Source organism: Andrographis paniculata, unplaced genomic scaffold (assembly GCF_009805555.1).
Source record: "Andrographis paniculata isolate CXL003 unplaced genomic scaffold, ASM980555v1 Contig60END, whole genome shotgun sequence".
In the NCBI taxonomy this organism is placed as follows: Eukaryota; Viridiplantae; Streptophyta; class Magnoliopsida; order Lamiales; family Acanthaceae; genus Andrographis; species Andrographis paniculata.
In genome coordinates, this window is record NW_026137596.1 from 524056 (window position 1) to 540675 (window position 16620).

The 16620-nt window shown below is 36.4% G+C and overlaps 3 protein-coding genes across 3 annotated transcripts; 2 read left to right on the forward strand and 1 right to left on the reverse strand.

Moving 5' to 3' along the window:
* Nucleotides 1–814: 814 nt before the first annotated feature.
* Nucleotides 815–6193, reverse strand: LOC127260121 (K(+) efflux antiporter 5). Its single transcript, XM_051287799.1, has 20 exons — nt 5862–6193; nt 5337–5380; nt 4387–4454; nt 4189–4273; nt 4047–4108; nt 3812–3887; nt 3620–3694; nt 3329–3400; nt 3143–3226; nt 2992–3060; nt 2774–2851; nt 2575–2663; nt 2378–2474; nt 2162–2215; nt 1943–2038; nt 1670–1858; nt 1504–1581; nt 1367–1411; nt 1196–1291; nt 815–1089 (listed from the first exon to the last, which is right to left on the reverse strand). The coding sequence occupies exons 1-20, from the start codon at nt 6082–6084 to the stop codon at nt 1060–1062; spliced, it is 1710 nt and encodes a 569-aa protein (XP_051143756.1). The 5' UTR covers nt 6085–6193; the 3' UTR covers nt 815–1059.
* A 2598-nt stretch (nt 6194–8791) lies between these two features.
* On the forward strand, nt 8792–10799 carry LOC127259566 (xyloglucan galactosyltransferase XLT2). Its single transcript, XM_051286957.1, has one exon. It carries the CDS (start codon nt 8972–8974, stop codon nt 10487–10489), a length of 1518 nt encoding a protein of 505 aa, XP_051142914.1. The 5' UTR covers nt 8792–8971; the 3' UTR covers nt 10490–10799.
* A 1663-nt stretch (nt 10800–12462) lies between these two features.
* Nucleotides 12463–16602, forward strand: LOC127259563 (DEAD-box ATP-dependent RNA helicase 7-like). Its single transcript, XM_051286954.1, has 14 exons — nt 12463–13188; nt 13417–13551; nt 13643–13783; nt 13853–13964; nt 14059–14129; nt 14274–14428; nt 14522–14633; nt 14744–14845; nt 14957–15017; nt 15101–15269; nt 15342–15438; nt 15525–15619; nt 15695–15828; nt 15894–16602. Exons 1-14 carry the CDS (start codon nt 12973–12975, stop codon nt 16229–16231), a joined length of 1938 nt encoding a protein of 645 aa, XP_051142911.1. The 5' UTR covers nt 12463–12972; the 3' UTR covers nt 16232–16602.
* Nucleotides 16603–16620: the final 18 nt, after the last annotated feature.

The window sequence follows — 16620 nt, forward strand, 5'->3', positions numbered from 1 at the left end:
GCCAACCTGACATTCTTTCCTCCAACAGAAATTCCCTTTCTTCATAACTTTCAAGAATTAGAAGAGGCTATCTATTTATTTATTTAACCCTTGTGTATTGTTATAAATACATACACCTATGTCTGTTTCTGCTTAGCTTATTTGAATCTGGAAATTCGGGCACCTGTCTATTGTTTTTTCTTTTTCTTCTATTTATAATTTAATTTTACATACTGCATAAAAAGATTCTTTCAGAAAAAGGGCACAATGCGCAGCTTGGATCAAATTTAGCAACACACTAGCTGTATTCTGTTATCTGTATTTATTCACTAGTCTAGGGTTTACATTGGAAGTTATTATTCACGTAGTTTTTCAATAAATATCATTTCAAATACATTTTTTTATTATTATTTAAAACTTATTTATCATATAAAACATTATATCTTATGCCTATTTACTATTTATATCACATTAAGTATTCAATTTTTCCATTTATTTTTAATTTTTTTAAAAACTCTAAAATACCTTGCCACTAAATATGTACTAGGCTTAAAATTGGGGGCTTTCTATATGTAGGTGGATTTGCGAATTGCAATAGGCATTAGGGGGGGGTGGGGTGGGTAGCCCAAAACCAACACTCATTTAATCATATCAAATTCACATCTTTTATTCAAACTTCCAAAACTATCTAAATATCTAAAACAATTACAAAATACACCCTACATTATCCTCTATGCAATCTTATATCCAAACAAGTAGTTTCAACAACTAAAATCACATTCCGGATCTTAAGTTTTCAATAAAATAACATAAAATCCAAATGGAACTAAAAACACAAGGAAACATGACCTTTGTAGTAATTGAAGAACAAGAATTATGTACAAAATGAATGTAAATTGTGCCCTTTGTTGTGTGGAGTGAGGTTCTTTGTATATGATGTATTGGCAGGCTCCTTCTAACCACATAATAAAGCTATGGAATCTATGTTCTAAGTAACCAACAATTTACTTACCGTATTTGTGTCTGCTTCAGCAAAATTTAGAGCCGAGCGAGTGGGAAATGTTTGTCTTTCATCTTCTGTCATGTGATCTGAACCATGGGAACTTTCTCCTGCAACAAGAAATGTGCGTTTCCAGATCATTGTTTACTTGTAAAGGGTTGGAATGTATGTATTGAATATGTATGAGGAATAATAAGACCAGGTCGAAAGTATTACTGTAGAGTTGTTTCCATTCTCGGAGGGCAACCAGTGCATGAGAACGCCGAGGTGTAGTATAGCAGGTATTAATTTGAACACGACCGGAGTTGTGACCTGCAGAGAAGGTGTCAGTCGAATGTAATAAGGGGATTGATTGTGGAGATTCGCGTGGTTATGGAAAGAGCTTACAAGACTAAATGCTGTTGTTCCGAGGAGGAGGAGATACATCTTGCCCTGCAAATTATTCAACAGAATCCTCAGTCGACGTAAAAAAGGAAAAATAAGGGAAGCAGTGTCTAGGAAGTTGACTGGAAGAAGGGATCCACCTCAATAAGATGCAAATTTGTTGCTCGGCTCAAAAGAACAAAGGCGAATTCTCCAATTTGCGCCAATGATATTCCAACCTGGGATTGTGAAAAGATTGGATGTATGGATGGATACGGGTAGGTGTTAGATTAGGAGAAAATAAGGAAAAAGATCGTGGTATCTTACAATAGTCGATGTCCTGAGGCTGTATCCAAAGGCCTTGGTAATACCGGCAGCGATTGCTGTCTTCACAACAACAACCAGAATTACCGAGGCGAGCAATATATCCACGTGAGTCCAGAGAAACTGAACGTTAATGAGCATTCCAATACTGGACAGGAATAGGGCAGCAAAGAAGTTGCGGATTGGTTCAACCTACAAGAAATATAGCAAGCAATACAGATCATTATTATTTGGGTGAATCATAGCGTCAGGGAAATTAAAGCTGTCGAAACATACCTCTTTTAAGGTATGCTGAGCAAACTCGGTGGTGGAGATCATGAGCCCAGCAACAAAGGAACCCAATTCGAGACTTAGGCCTAGTTTATCACTGCACTGAAACATGGAAATTAATAAGCTATTTGGATCATGACACTTTTCGCGAGCTTGATTGTAACCGTTCGATTCAAATATAAAAAATGCGAATGAAGGAATATATGATCAATATGTTGTCCTTACCCAAGCTGACAACAGACAGAATGCCACTGCAGCCAGTTGATAAAGCTCATTCGTCTAAAAAAACACATTCAACCTCCATAAATGAACACTAGTGAACGGCAGAATAAAACTTGAAAGCATGTTCACAATAGGTTTTCACAGGCAGGTAACCACAGTTTCTCGATGAATAAAGTAATAAACAAACATATACACGCAATGAGATTGCGATTGACTAACTTGGGATGATAATTGCATCATCAACTTTAAAAACCAGGGAACAAAAGACCAAGTCAGCGCAGAAACCATTCCAAGGTAGACGGATAGAGTGAACAATCTGAAATCAACAATTAAATCAGGTGACCAAAAACGATAAGCATGTACGGATGCATAATAAAGATTAAAGTAAAATATAAGTGTGTATCTTTGTGGCTTACAATTTTCCCATGGAGGAAATTCCTTGCAAAAAGCCACTGTTACCTCCAAGGACAGGAAGCAGAGCAAATAACAAGCCCACAGCACAATCCTAGAAAGAATGAAATTCATCCAATGGGGACAAAAAGAAAAGATAAAAGATTAAGTTCAGTATTTTAGGCTAGCAAAGTATTACTAAAAATTGAAAAAAAGAAAGAAAACCTGAAAAATTAGCGTTCCAATAGTTACTTGACCATGAAGAGAATTGTTTATGTTCTGCTCAACCAAAAATTTCACTACCTATGTGGAAAAACACAACAATTTGGTATCATGATAGTGCTTTTATTTAACCTCCACAAATCAAAACAAAGTCTTTTCTTTCTTTTCTTTTTTTTTTTTTAAATTTTTTTTTAAAATGAAAGAATTAACTGGATACATACAATTGCAGTTGATGACATTGAGAGAAAGCAACCAACGAAAACGCCTTCTGACAACTTTGCTCCACATAACTGCATCAAGTGAAAACCTACAATATTATACTAATAAAAAGCATCCGGAGCAAAGGAAAACAGAAAACTAGTAGAGTAGTACCCCGGCAACTATGCCACACAAGAAAATAAGAATGAATATTTGAAGCAATCCACCAAGAATAGCAACAGGGCCCACAGCTTTAAGCTGCATTAGAACCGCATATTAGGATTCATTATAGAAGGAAAGATGAAAAATTGGCCAAAGATTATAACTGAGGAGAGAAAAATAAAGTAACAGTAACTGCACCTTTGATAAAGAGAATTCCAGACCCAAAGCAAATAGAAGAAAAACAACACCAAACTGAGCAACAGTCTCAACCTGCAACATGAGTTAGGAGCGATTACTCTAAATTATAATTGTGGAAAAGAATGAAGGACATAATTTTCATGGGCGTTTAATGTACATGCGCTGTCATATGGGCACAGAGAATGCAAAGATAGTTACAAAACATTCCATGCTTAAAGGATTACATCAATCTTTCCAAAATTAAGAAATGATTCAGCACTAAAAGGAATCAGACACCCAGAGCAGACCTACCTGTACCATCTCATTGATAAATTTTAAACCGCCTGGTCCAATAAGTGAACCGGCAAGGAGATACCCAACGATAACCTTAAAGAAAAACCAAATAAATCAGAAAATTATGGTTTATGAATGCACATAACATACTAAATGGAAAAGTAAATAAAAGTATAGATAAGAAGAATACAGCGACCAACAGGTACAAACCGGTTGCCCTAAACAGGAAAAGATGATTCCAGCAATGGCAGCAGAAACTATCAGAACTACCAAGTCTGAAATTAGCCTACAAAATTTTGATGCATGAATTCAATATCAAAATCATTGTTGTTGTGTCAAGATGAATGACATCAATTTCAGAAGAAGCATGCAAAAGAAGGATTTTTAGATAATGAAAATAGGGCTTCATGTTAGAATCAACTAAAAAGGAAATAGAAAGAATTACCTAAAATCCACCTGAAGCACTGGATATTTTGATTTCTTCTTTGACATTACGAATACATTGTCCTGTAATTAACATGATAAATGTGCAGGATTTTAATTCCAGAAATCTACATTCTGATTTCCTTAAAAACATTAGGCCATACCTTTTTATCTATTAGAGTCTCTATGTCTTCTGAATCATCGTTTTCAAGAGCAAACACATCTTGTAACTGGAAGTGTTTTGTATTACTGTTACAAGAGTACAAACAGGTAAGATTACAAAAAAATTGATTAAAAATACAAGAACTTAATGCTTATTTGAGTAGGAAGAGGCAAAGAGCAACTTATTATCATCTCCTTACTTAGCCTCTTTAGTATCATTCTTCTTCATCTTGTCATGTGAGATTTTCGCAACAGTCTCTAGTTCAGCCTGTAAAAACAACATAAAACAGAATAAGTTGGAACTGTCTACGCCATGTGATAACAATCTAATTTTGTTCTTTATGGTTTATATATGTTCACATAATATGAATTAACACATAATACAAAACATAAGTATATGGTTTGCAAAAAATAAAAATGTTTACCAGTTTGGCAACATGTCTTAAACTGGGGAGCATGAGTCTATTTACCAAGAGTTTACATTGCACGTTGTACACAAACCACTAGATACAAAATACGGCAAATAACATCATGCTAAATGTATCGGAAACATTTGCCTTCAATTTTGTAAGATGGAACAAAGCAGCAAAGTCATAGTTCCATGCTGAAAACAGAGCAAAACCATCTTCGACCAATAACACTGAAACACAACTATCTCATGTTTCAATCACACATGAAACACAGGTTGTCATAACTGTTGTGGACTTTGAATTACTTTCTGCAAATTTTCTATAGATGGACACTTTTCTCTCAATGTAAACAGATAAATGTTACTATAGACGATTTCTCCTGAAGTCCTCAGAAAAATTACACATCAAAAAACAGCCTCCTCAAAGTGTATATATTCTCTCCTAAAAACTCACCAATGTTTCCTGCACAATATGCTATCTTGTGTTTTCATCATAAGTATCTTCGAATTACCAAGAGCAATCAAACCATGTGTGATCATAACATAAAGCAAACTTCCAGAAGCATTACAAAATACATAGAAACAAAACCTATATCCAGATTTTGCAGCACATCTTTCTCCAGCGCAATGATAACAAGATATAACATTAATGTCAAAACATCTTTGAATCTACATAATATTCAAGCTGGTGACTGAAATATAGATCAACCTTCAATGCACCTAAGGGATACACATACGTACCTGTTGATCAGCCACACTGCTGTTGAAGCTGCTTCCATCGGAGCCTTTAGAAAGATGACCAAAATGAGTCAATATTTTAACAGTTGGACCACATTTCTATTATATCATATGAAAACCAACTATTTTAACATGTAGCACACATATGGATCCCACCTCCAAAGATCCTATAGTATTATATTACACAGAATGGAAAATTAAATTACCATCTACTGTCAATAGTTGAATGCCTAGACCAACTCCATTGATCGGGTTACACGATAATAAAACGAAACCCAAATGTCAAAATCACAGAATCACTCCTAAATCTTAAGAACAGCGACTTATCTCATCGTTGCTAACATTTTCTACAGCAGAAACGGAAGTATCAAATGCAAATGAAGAACTTTCATAAACCAAATCCAACCAATTGAAAAAAAAAAGAAAGGAGAGGAAAAAAAAAAAATCTTTTTCCATAAACAGCAGCTTGGAGCAACACAAAATTAGCCAACAACAGGAATATGGCGAAAAATTTAGAAACGGTAAAACCTTCGGACTGATCATTTTCGGAGAACTCTTTCTCCAACACGCGATCGAACATCTTGGCGATGCTCCCCTCGTCATTGTCGGTGGTTGAGGTATTGATCAGATTCCCGTAGAATTTTTCCCTAATATCGTCCTCCGATCTCGCGGAATTGCCGGCAATTGGACAAAAAACCAAAACAATCGCACAAATACACACTGAAACCCCGAAATCCTTCCTCGCCCCCATTGCCCGACCAACAAATTATCAGCAGAAACTTGCGATTTGAGGGAGATACGTCTCTCTGGTCGCAATTGGGAATATTAGTCAATAGGCTAGTTTCTAGCGATTTTTTTTTTTTTTTCCTTTTCCAGCATTGATGGAGCAGATAATTTATTTATTTATATTTATTTTGTTTAGAATTTATTATTAGAAACCATTTTTGCCATACGAGATTCTCGACCGGCTGCTCGGAGAATACAGATCCGATTAGGTACAGGTGGCCACCAACGATTTCGCCACGTGCCTAAAATATTATCAGTTGGGCCTACAATGAATATATAATACTCTTTGTTACAATATCTTTCTGCTAGCGTGTAAATTTATTGATACCAAGTATTTATATGATTTTAAAAAAAAATTAAATAGTATTAAATAAGTGAGAGTGTATTATGTAAATAAAACTCTATGTTTGGATGGATATTTTTTTAATTATAAAATTATAAAATAATAAAAATTTCGTAAAGAAATTCAATAAAAAACCATAAGCTAGAAAAAAAAAGGTCTATAATAATATTATTTGCAACCCAGTGAATGAAATTTAGGCGATATTTCCACTTTTTCAACATTTTATGAGGTGGATCCAAAACGTCATTCCATCGTCTCTAGTGAGCCGCAGTCGTTAGGTTGATAATATTGTTGATTATACAGACATCTGTCTATTCATATTCGATCAATTATAATTATAAAGTTAATATTTTTATATTAATTGAATATGTTCAAATATATATATTTAACCGTCAATTCAATTCAAAATAATAAAAATATATGATTTTTTTTTATTTTAAACAAAAAAAATATATGAGTTATATGTGATATCTATAAAGTGTGGATTATTCTTTTAATTTTTTCAGTGTATAATTTAAGTTTGCATTTCAATACTAAAAATAAATTTGAATAATTATTTGAATATAATGAATGTGTTTAATGAACAATTCTTTTCTCTAAAGAATACATGCATCCAAAGTCGAACTTGAATTATAGCCCTCAAGCGGGAATACTTCACTACTTAATTTATAAAAATACTGGACTATTATTTAGTTTTTTTATAATCTAACAATTTTTTTTTTAATGACGTGAGAATTTGCAGCTGCTACTCGAAAGTGCGTATTGGGTAAATCTCCGATCAAATTTCATATCCTGCAAATTAGGCCCAACGAAAAAGTTACGCTAGACAAATAGTGTATAACATGTGACCTAAGCGTGGGAAAAAAGAAACAATAAGTGAAGGGAAATCTAAAACGACGTCGCATAGTTAACAGCTATGCTTTGATTTAAAAGTCGCAAATGGCAGCTCCCATTGGCTTTAGTTTAGTTTGAATTATTGTCATTGAAAAGTCTTTTAACATATTCATAGTTCATAAGTTAAACGTTACTTAATTTTTGATTTTATTTTACTATTGTGTACATAATAAATTATTTACTATTTTTAAATTATGTTATATTCAACTTTTATGTTTGATATAAAATTTAGGTCTAAGAATTATTTTATATATAGAAAAAAAAGTGTTTTGTGATATTTGAGTTTTTTTTTTCTTCACAATTAAAATATTAAATTTTCATATCATTGAATTTTCCATCAACAGTCTATAGAGAAGATGAAAGTTATATCATTTAAAAGTGTGTTTCTTTTTTTTTTTTTGTCGGACCTAATTTGCAGGGTATTAGGTTGGATAGGAGGTTTATCCAGTGCGCACTTTCGAATACCGGCTGCGGGTTCCTACGTCATAAAATAAATAAATAAATAAAGTTTGTTATTTTTGAATTAATTGAGAAAAATAGTACTTATTATTTTAGATAGAATCGTTCAAGTCTTCTGATAATATTATTAAAAAGTTGATGTATCATCAATAAAAAATTCAGATATCATGTACTATATTTAAAATGCGTTTCAAAAAAATTTGATCTTGTATTTTCTGAATTTTTAATTAGTACTTTATAAACTCTTGAATTAATTATAATACTTCATCCGTCCCAGAAATAAGTATCTATTTGTTTTTCACGTAATTTTAGAAATATTAGTATTATATTGAGATATAGTAGAAATGACCAAAATAACCTTATTAGTACGTGTGATATAAAAGTAATGACATTTGTGTAATATATTGTAAGTTGTAAGAGTATTTGTAATGTTGGGTAGATAGTACAGTTACTAAAAAAAATTGAATACTTTGTTATGGGACGGAGGGAGTATAAAATATAATATATACTACATATAATATCGAATATTTTTATAAAACACTAGTTTAAATAATAGACAGAGAACACGTAGCTTTAATTTTTACATGGCACAATACTATCTACATAAAAAAATTGATATTACCTGAATATTCAATTAACGAAAGTAACCTATGGGTATTAATATAGAAATATTAGACAATGGGAGATAGATAGGTAGGAAAAGGAAAGATAACCGGTTTTTATATATAAATAAAAATGTTACTTATACGGTGCATAATGCTAATTTAATATGATATAAATAAATCAATAGTATAAAATATTAATAAAGAATTCTAAGTATTTTATATTTAAAATATTTTTTGTTGTTTAAGAAATAATAAAAAATAAAAATTTAGTTTAATGATTTTTTGGAATTTTTTTATAAATGGTAAAAGTCTACAAAAGTTTATAACAATATATGGTTATGGCAAACGCAGCCTTAACCTGGCCGGCTAAATAGCTGTCGGTTTATGGCGATAAACCCACAAGAGCACGCGCCCACAGATCATTAGCCACTCCTCATTTAATTCAATCCTCACCTTCCATTCTAGATTCCACCAATCATCACCGCCACGGACGCTGCCTCTGCCGCCGTCGCTATTTCTCCGCCGGCGCGCTCGCCGGGAATCACTTCCTAATGCTTCCTGTTTCCGAGCCGCCGCCTATCTCCAAACCGAAAGCAGTCGATATTTTAGACCGTAGGCATTCCTACTTCGCCTCGTTCAAACCCTACATCTCCCTCCACCACCGGCGGTCGTGGTTCTTCCTCGGCGTCGTGCTGCTTCAGCTACTCCTCATCCTCTCCGCGCCGTCGCTCCCGTTCTCGCTCTACTCCGCCGCTTCTCAGAGTTCCCGCCCCGCCCCTGCCTTACGCAACGATCCGATTACGAGTGAGGAAAGTTCAATTGATGGAAATTCGAAGGCTCACGCAATCAATCGGAATTGTCCATATGGGGAAGTGTACGTTTACGAGCTTCCGCCGCAGTTCAACTCCGAAATTGTGAAAAATTGCCACAACATCAACCCCTGGTCTTCCCGGTGCGACGCGCTTTCGAACGCAGGGTTCGGGAGAACCGCCGCTTTGGAAATTTCTAGAATTGTGCCGACGAATGTGAGCTCCGCGTGGTTTTGGACCGATCAATTTTCCCTCGAGCCCATTTACCACCGCCGAATGCTCAATTACCGTTGCCGTACCCTAGAATCGGCCTCCGCGGCGGCGTTCTACATCCCCCTCTACACCGGACTCGCACTCGAACGGCCACTTTTCGCCCAAAATTCCACGGCGGAGGAGCGCGATCGCCACTGCAGCTTGATGCTAGATTGGGTGAGCGATCAGCCTTCCTTCAAAAAATCGTACGGTTGGGATCATTTCATCACCATGGGCAGGATCTCGTGGGACTTCCGTCGGTCGAAGGGCTCCGATTGGGGGTCCAGCTGTATCTACAAGCCGAAGATGCGCAACATCACACGGTTGCTAATCGAGAAGAATCCTTGGGACTATTTCGACGTCGGCGTCCCTTACCCCACCGGATTCCACCCGAAATCAGTCTCCGACGTCAAAATCTGGCAAGAGTTCGTCGGAAGCCGCCGCCGCCGCACGCTCTTCTGCTTCGCCGGCGCGACTCGCGGCTTTATCAAAAACGATTTCAGGGGAATCCTGCTGAACCACTGCTACTCTGAACCCGGTTCGTGCCGGGTCGTCGACTGCGGCGGTTCAAAGTGCGCCAACGGCAGCTCGGTTATTCTCGACACTTTCCTCCACTCGGATTTCTGCTTGCAGCCGCGGGGGGACAGCTTCACTCGCCGCTCGGTTTTCGACTGCATGCTGGCCGGTTCGATCCCGGTTTTCTTCTGGCACAGGACGGCTTACTTGCAGTACGAGTGGTTCCTCCCGGCCGAACCGGGGAGCTATTCGGTTTTCATAGACCGGGAGGCCGTGAAGAATGGGACATCTTCGGTAAAAGCCGTGTTGGAGAAGATTAGCAGAGAAAAGGTGAAAAGAATGAGGGAAAAAGTGATTGAACATATCCCTAACATAATTTATGCAAATTCTGATAAAGGATTGGAGGGGGGCATCAAAGATGCATTCGATTTAGCTGTGGAGGGAGTTTTGAAGAGAATCAAGTTTCAAGAAAAGGGGTATAAATGGAAATGAAGAGAAAGATCAAAGAATTCAGAGAATCAAGATTCATTCATTGATTTCTTCTTTGGTTCTTTTTTCATCCCGGTAAGTAAATATATAAAGGTTCCTATTTCTCTATTACATAATAATAATTCTTATCATAAATGAATCGAATTATTACATACACACATAAGTTGAGGTTTGATTGAAGCCATAGTTGATGTGGGTATTTTTTTCTTTTGTGGCTTTAATTGGTGTACTTGTTGCATTAGGACATGCCATTTAGGTTGTTCCATGGAGGGGCACAAATACATATGATGATGCATTGCACTTTGCACTTGCACACCATATCTAATGTAATGTAATGTAGTACAGGGTGTGTTTGTTTGTAGGTATACTTTATATTGAATTTTGAATAGATTTTAATATAAATAAGTGCTAATTATATTATTTTGAGTGTAATATACAAAATTTAATATATGAATTTAATTTGATGTTGTTAGAAGAAATAAATTGAGACCATGATGTTCCATTCCTACCAAAAAATTGATTTTGAAATAATGATAAAAACTTGAGGCTAGAAAATAAGACAAAGTTGAAGTGGGAAGCAAGGGATACAATCCTAATGGTCACTTTACTACTTTACTTGGTTAATTATTAAATAGTAGTAGTAATAATATATTTAAAGTAATAATGGGCATGGCAAGGGATATTGGATAAAAAAACGAAAAGGTCCCTATCATGTAAATAAAACGCGCTAAAAAGTAGCATAGGTGACAGCCAAAAGAGAACGTATGGCCCATAATAATTTGCAGTCGCCAGGGAATAATATCTATAGGTATTTTTGAAGTTTTAAATTTTTTTAAAATAATAAAAAATTAAATATCAGATAAAATAAATACTGATATAATAAAAATTATTAATAATAGATAATGCAGTATTAAAACTTAAAAAAATATGCATGTACCTACCAGAGCCTATAAAATATTATAAATAGACCATTGTTGCTACCATTCTTGGAGTAATCAACATGTAGTTTTTCTATTAAAAATATTAATGTCCCTTTCTTTTCATAATTAAGGTAGGTGTGCTTGTATTATCAGATTGATACCTAGAGTTTGATTTTATTATTATTATTAAAATATTATCTTAATAAATATAATATATACATCTTATATTACGAAAATGCTTTCAGTATATTGCCAAACAGTTCCTTAAATCGCAACCACACATACATACATTTTTAATTTTGTCATTCTCTGTTAGTAGTTTTGAACCAGAATGTACAGGAATACAATATTATTTTATTTACACAAAATGTATCTAAAAACTATTTTACATAAAAAAGTAACAAAAATTAAGATTCTATTTAGATATAGTTTTTAATTATATGGAAAATACAATTAAAAAAAAAAGAAAAAAGAAAAAAAAAAGAGAGACATTAACAATTTATACTCCCCCGGCTGGATTTCTTTATGCCACGTAATCTACAAGACAGGTCCAAGTTGTTACGTAATAAAAAAAAAAGTAATTTTGTTTAAAAAATATTTGAGGCGATAATTTAATATTTTATAAAAAATGAATATTAAGTGTAATATTTTTGTAAGAAAAAAATTAGAACTTTCGGACTCGGAATACATTTTTTTAAATAAAAATAATTGTTATACACTAAGGGTGTGTTTGTTCGGTGGTTTGGATTTTGGATTTTGAGTTGGAATTTGAATAGTAAAAATTTTGAATTTAAATAATTGTACGATGTGACATAAATAGGTGTTGATGTTATGTTTTGAATATAAAATTGATTTTCAGTATAATATAAAAAATAAAAAATAGGTGTTTGATTTGATTATTTTAAAAAAAAAATGGAATAAATAGTAGAAATCTAATTAAATCCCCGAACAAACCCACCCTAACAATAATATTGTAAATAATAAATAAATAGCATTAAATTTCATATACATATAGTGGTCTTTTTTTAAAAAAAATTATCGTGTAAAATAGGTGCACAGAAATCTTCACGATCCCCAATCCAACGGCCACGAATGTCTCAACCGCCATGGCCGATAAACTCGCTATACCCAAGCTCGTTGGCCGTTTCCACTTTGCTTCTCTGCTCTCCGGCAGCATCAGAGCTAGACAAAACACCATAGCCATATATATGTACGTGCATGCATGTGTGTGGATGTACGTATGACCATGAGGTTGCAGACAATTTCTGTTAATCGCCATTCATTGTAGGAGAATCTCAATTATCGATTTGAAAATGGAGGGAAAATGAAGAGGGCAGAGGCTCCGGAAATTTGGGAGGACTCTGACTGCTGTGAAAAATGATCAAAAATGAGAAAAAGTCGAACAGATGTACAAAAACTAACCGATCTATTTCGAGTGCCATCCACAGAAAACATTATTAAAAAAAATAGGAGAAGGAGAAATCAGAGCGAAGAACTTCGCGGATCGTCGGCGATGATTCTGCGGAGGAGGAGATTCATGAGTTCCGTACAGAGATCGAGGCGCCGATGAGTAAGAAAAAGAAGATGAAATTCGAATTATACAATGAGGCGGCGGAGGAGGAGGACCAAAACCCTAACGCCGTGTCCAATTTCCGGATTTCGGAGCCGCTGAGGGAGATGCTGAAGGAGAAAGGCATAGAATCGCTGTTTCCGATTCAGTCCATGACGTTTAACGCCATTCTCGATGGCTCTGATTTGGTTGGAAGAGCTCGCACTGGTCAGGTCAGTTATCCTTACAATTTATTCACAACGAATCTTCCCCTTAATTCCCCAAATTGGTTGTTTCAAGCGTTAGATCACTGATTGCTAGGGCAATACGCATCCTGGATCTTCTAAATGTATCATTAACATTACGTTGCTTGTTGATTCATCCTTTGGTGTTCGTATATTCTCGATTCAATTGGTATTAGATCGATTATTAGCTACCTAACCGTATGAATCTCGAATTAGGGCAAAACATTGGCGTTTGTGCTACCCATATTGGAGTCATTGACAAATGGTCCAGCAAAGACGATGAGAAGAACAGGGTATGGAAGATCACCGAGCGTTCTTGTGCTCTTACCCACAAGAGAATTGGCCACACAGGCAATTGAATTAATTCCATCCATTGTTGCTTGAATTCTTATCTTCTTGCTAGAAATCAATCATTAATGTAATGATATATGATTGATTGCAGGTGTTTGCTGACTTTGAGATGTATGGTGGTGTATTAAGCTTGAAATCATGTTGTTTGTATGGAGGTTCTCCCTACCAGCCACAACACATTCAATTGAGGAAAGGTGTAGACATTGTTGTCGGCACACCTGGTCGCATAAAGGTATGTATGCTTTGATACAAGCTGCGCTAACCTATGATGTGCTTATGTATCGAGATACTTGATCTGTAGGATCACATAGAGAGAGGGAATATAGACTTGAGCGCGCTAAAGTTTCGAGTACTTGATGAGGCTGATGAGATGCTGAGAATGGGATTTGTAGAAGATGTCGAACTTATTCTAGGTAAGTGTGAGAGAAATATGTGATGTATGAACAAACAAACACCTTTGTCTCTGTTTAAGTGATCATGATAAACATTTTTTATTGAATTTTGAAGGCAAGGTAAAGGATGCTAGCGAAGTTCAAACGCTTCTTTTCAGTGCTACCTTACCGGATTGGGTCAAGCATGTAAGCCTATTACTTCTGCATACGACGGTTTGATTCTTATTAAGTTGAATTCTGTATCGCTTCGCTTGCAACGGTATCTTCTGTTCTTGTGTTTTTATTTAGTATCGTTTTCTTCCGAGCATGAGCAGCATTTTTTTATGCTAGATTGCCACGAAATTCTTGAAACGAGATAAGCAGACGGCAGATCTTGTTGGGAATGAGAAAATGAAGGCCAGCACCAATGTGAGGCATATTGTTCTTCCTTGCGCGACCTCTGCCAGATCCCAACTTATTCCTGATATCATCCGTTGTTATAGTAGGTCGGTTTTCTTCTGTCTGTGCTAGTCAATCCGTGTGATGATCTTTAGATATTATGAAAACAAACATTCTCTATTGCTCGTGTGTTGTTGCAGCGGAGGGCGTACTATTATTTTTACAGAGACAAAGGATTCTGCTTCGACACTGGCTGGATTGCTATGCGGCGCTCGTGCATTGCATGGAGATATACAACAGGCTACACGCGAGGTGAGATTCCTTGCGGCTAGTTATATAACTTGAAAATTCTTTCTTGGATTTTTGAAAATCTTGTTAGAGTTGCCATGAAACTAAATTAATTTCACTGGATATACTTTCAGGTCACTCTTTCTGGATTCAGGTCAGGGAAATTTTCGACACTTGTTGCTACAAATGTGGCTGCACGAGGATTGGATATCGACGATGTTCAGTTAATTATTCAGGTTTGCCTTTAGGTTTTGCTACTTGATTTCATTTGGAGCTGATTGTAGTAGTATTGATGATTATGATGGTTCTTGCCCTGTGATTTAATGATTTGTTTCGATGTGCTCCAGTGTGAACCGCCTCGAGATGTCGAAGCATACATTCATCGATCTGGAAGGACAGGCAGGGCAGGTGAGTACCCATCATCCATCCTCTGTAAAAATTTCTACTTTTCTAAAACTGAAGAGTTTAGATGAATTTCTTGATTTCTTCAGGGAAGAGTGGCGTAGCTGTAATGCTTTATGATCCAAAGAAGTCGAATTTCTCCAAGATAGAAAGAGAGTCGGGAGTTAAATTCGAGCACAAATCCGCTCCTCAGCCAGCCGATATAGCAAAGGCTGCTGGCACAGAAGCTGCAAAGAAAATCATGGAGATCTCTGATAGGTAAGTCTTTCTGTGCAAGATTTATGAATGTTCGATTACCGGATATTGATAATGCATTCGGAAACATTTTAGTGTTGTGCCGGTGTTTAAATCTGTCGCTGAAGAGCTGCTCACTTCATCTGCTCTATCGCCATCGGAACTGCTTGCAAAGGCCCTGGCAAAGGCTGCTGTAGGTCTTCTAACCAAATATCCATAATTTGATTTAATTCCATGGTTTTTCGACGTTTCTGTTTTCTAACTTCGTCGATGATCAAGGGCTACACCGAGATCAAGAGCCGATCTCTTCTCACTTCAATGGAGAATTATGTCACTGTCCTCCTCCAATGTGGACGGCCGATATACACTGCATCGTGAGTCCTTTCGACTACCTTCCATCCATACTTTATTTCCATATGACCTTACTTAAAGTTATTGTGTTATGCCAGATTTGCATACGGTGTTCTTCGAAGATTCTTGCTGGAGGAGAAGGTGAAGTTGATCAAAGGACTTGGCTTGACAGCCGATGGGAATGGAGCTGTGTTCGATGTGCCTGCAGCAGATCTTGACAACTTCCTCGTTGGTTAGTGTTTTTGACAAGTTTGATCAGCAAACAACCTTTCTGAGCGATTCCTGTTGTGTGTGTAGGCCAGAAAAATGCTCCCGGTGTAAGCCTAGAGGTCGTGCAATCGTTGCCGCGCTTGCAAGAACGTGACCATGCAAGAAGGGGACAGTCGCGGACGCGCGGTGGCGAAGGCCGGGGCGGCTTTCACGACAGGAGAGATGGTAGGTTCTTGAGTGGACGAGGGGGATATCCTCCCTCTGATCGAAGAAATGATAAAATGTATCGTGGCGGAGGCAGCAGAGGCGATGGCGGCGGGAGGGGTGGCTTTGCTTCTTCTATTCAGCAGGCCGATAGATTCTCTCGAGGCCATGGCGGCGGCGCAAGAGGCCGGGGTGGTAATAACAACTACCGGAAATGGTGAAACTCTTTCAGCATTAGTTTGATGTTTGCATGAGAGAATTTAGAATACGTAGTTGATCATTTATGTTTTACTGTATTTTATCAAAATATTTTTATTTTGGCTGCTAGTTTATGTACTTTTCGATCATTTATTTAGAGCAGGCTACATCCTTTTTTCGGTTTTTTCTGATTGAGACAAAGACAATCAATAGGGCGGAGTCGTTTAATGATCCGATGTTTTTAAGGTTCGGTTTTAGTTTTAGTTTCAAGGTGCTTCGGCCGTGAATTGCCAGTTCGAACCAGTGGTTGGTTTAGACCTTTTTTTTCGTAAAAGAGCCCAAAAAAAAGTTGAACTTGTGGCAGTTGACCTCTGTGCGATCGTATATCTTCGACAAAATTAAGAAACAGGAC

Excerpts from the sequence above, each read along its gene's own strand:
- LOC127260121 (XM_051287799.1), bottom strand. The coding sequence starts at position 6,084 with ATGGGGGCGAGGAAGGATTTCGGGGTTTCAGTGTGTATTTGTGCGATT. Across the intron at positions 4,109-4,188 it reads AGACTCTAATAGATAAAAAG|GACAATGTATTCGTAATGTC; the intron begins GTATGGCCTAAT and ends TGTTAATTACAG. Across the intron at positions 3,061-3,142 it reads TGTGTGGCATAGTTGCCGGG|TTATGTGGAGCAAAGTTGTC; the intron begins GTACTACTCTAC and ends CACTTGATGCAG.
- LOC127259563 (XM_051286954.1), top strand. The coding sequence starts at position 12,973 with ATGAGTAAGAAAAAGAAGATGAAATTCGAATTATACAATGAGGCGGCG. Across the intron at positions 13,965-14,058 it reads AGATGTCGAACTTATTCTAG|GCAAGGTAAAGGATGCTAGC; the intron begins GTAAGTGTGAGA and ends TGAATTTTGAAG. Across the intron at positions 15,270-15,341 it reads ATCATGGAGATCTCTGATAG|TGTTGTGCCGGTGTTTAAAT; the intron begins GTAAGTCTTTCT and ends GAAACATTTTAG.
- LOC127259566 (XM_051286957.1), top strand. The coding sequence starts at position 8,972 with ATGCTTCCTGTTTCCGAGCCGCCGCCTATCTCCAAACCGAAAGCAGTC.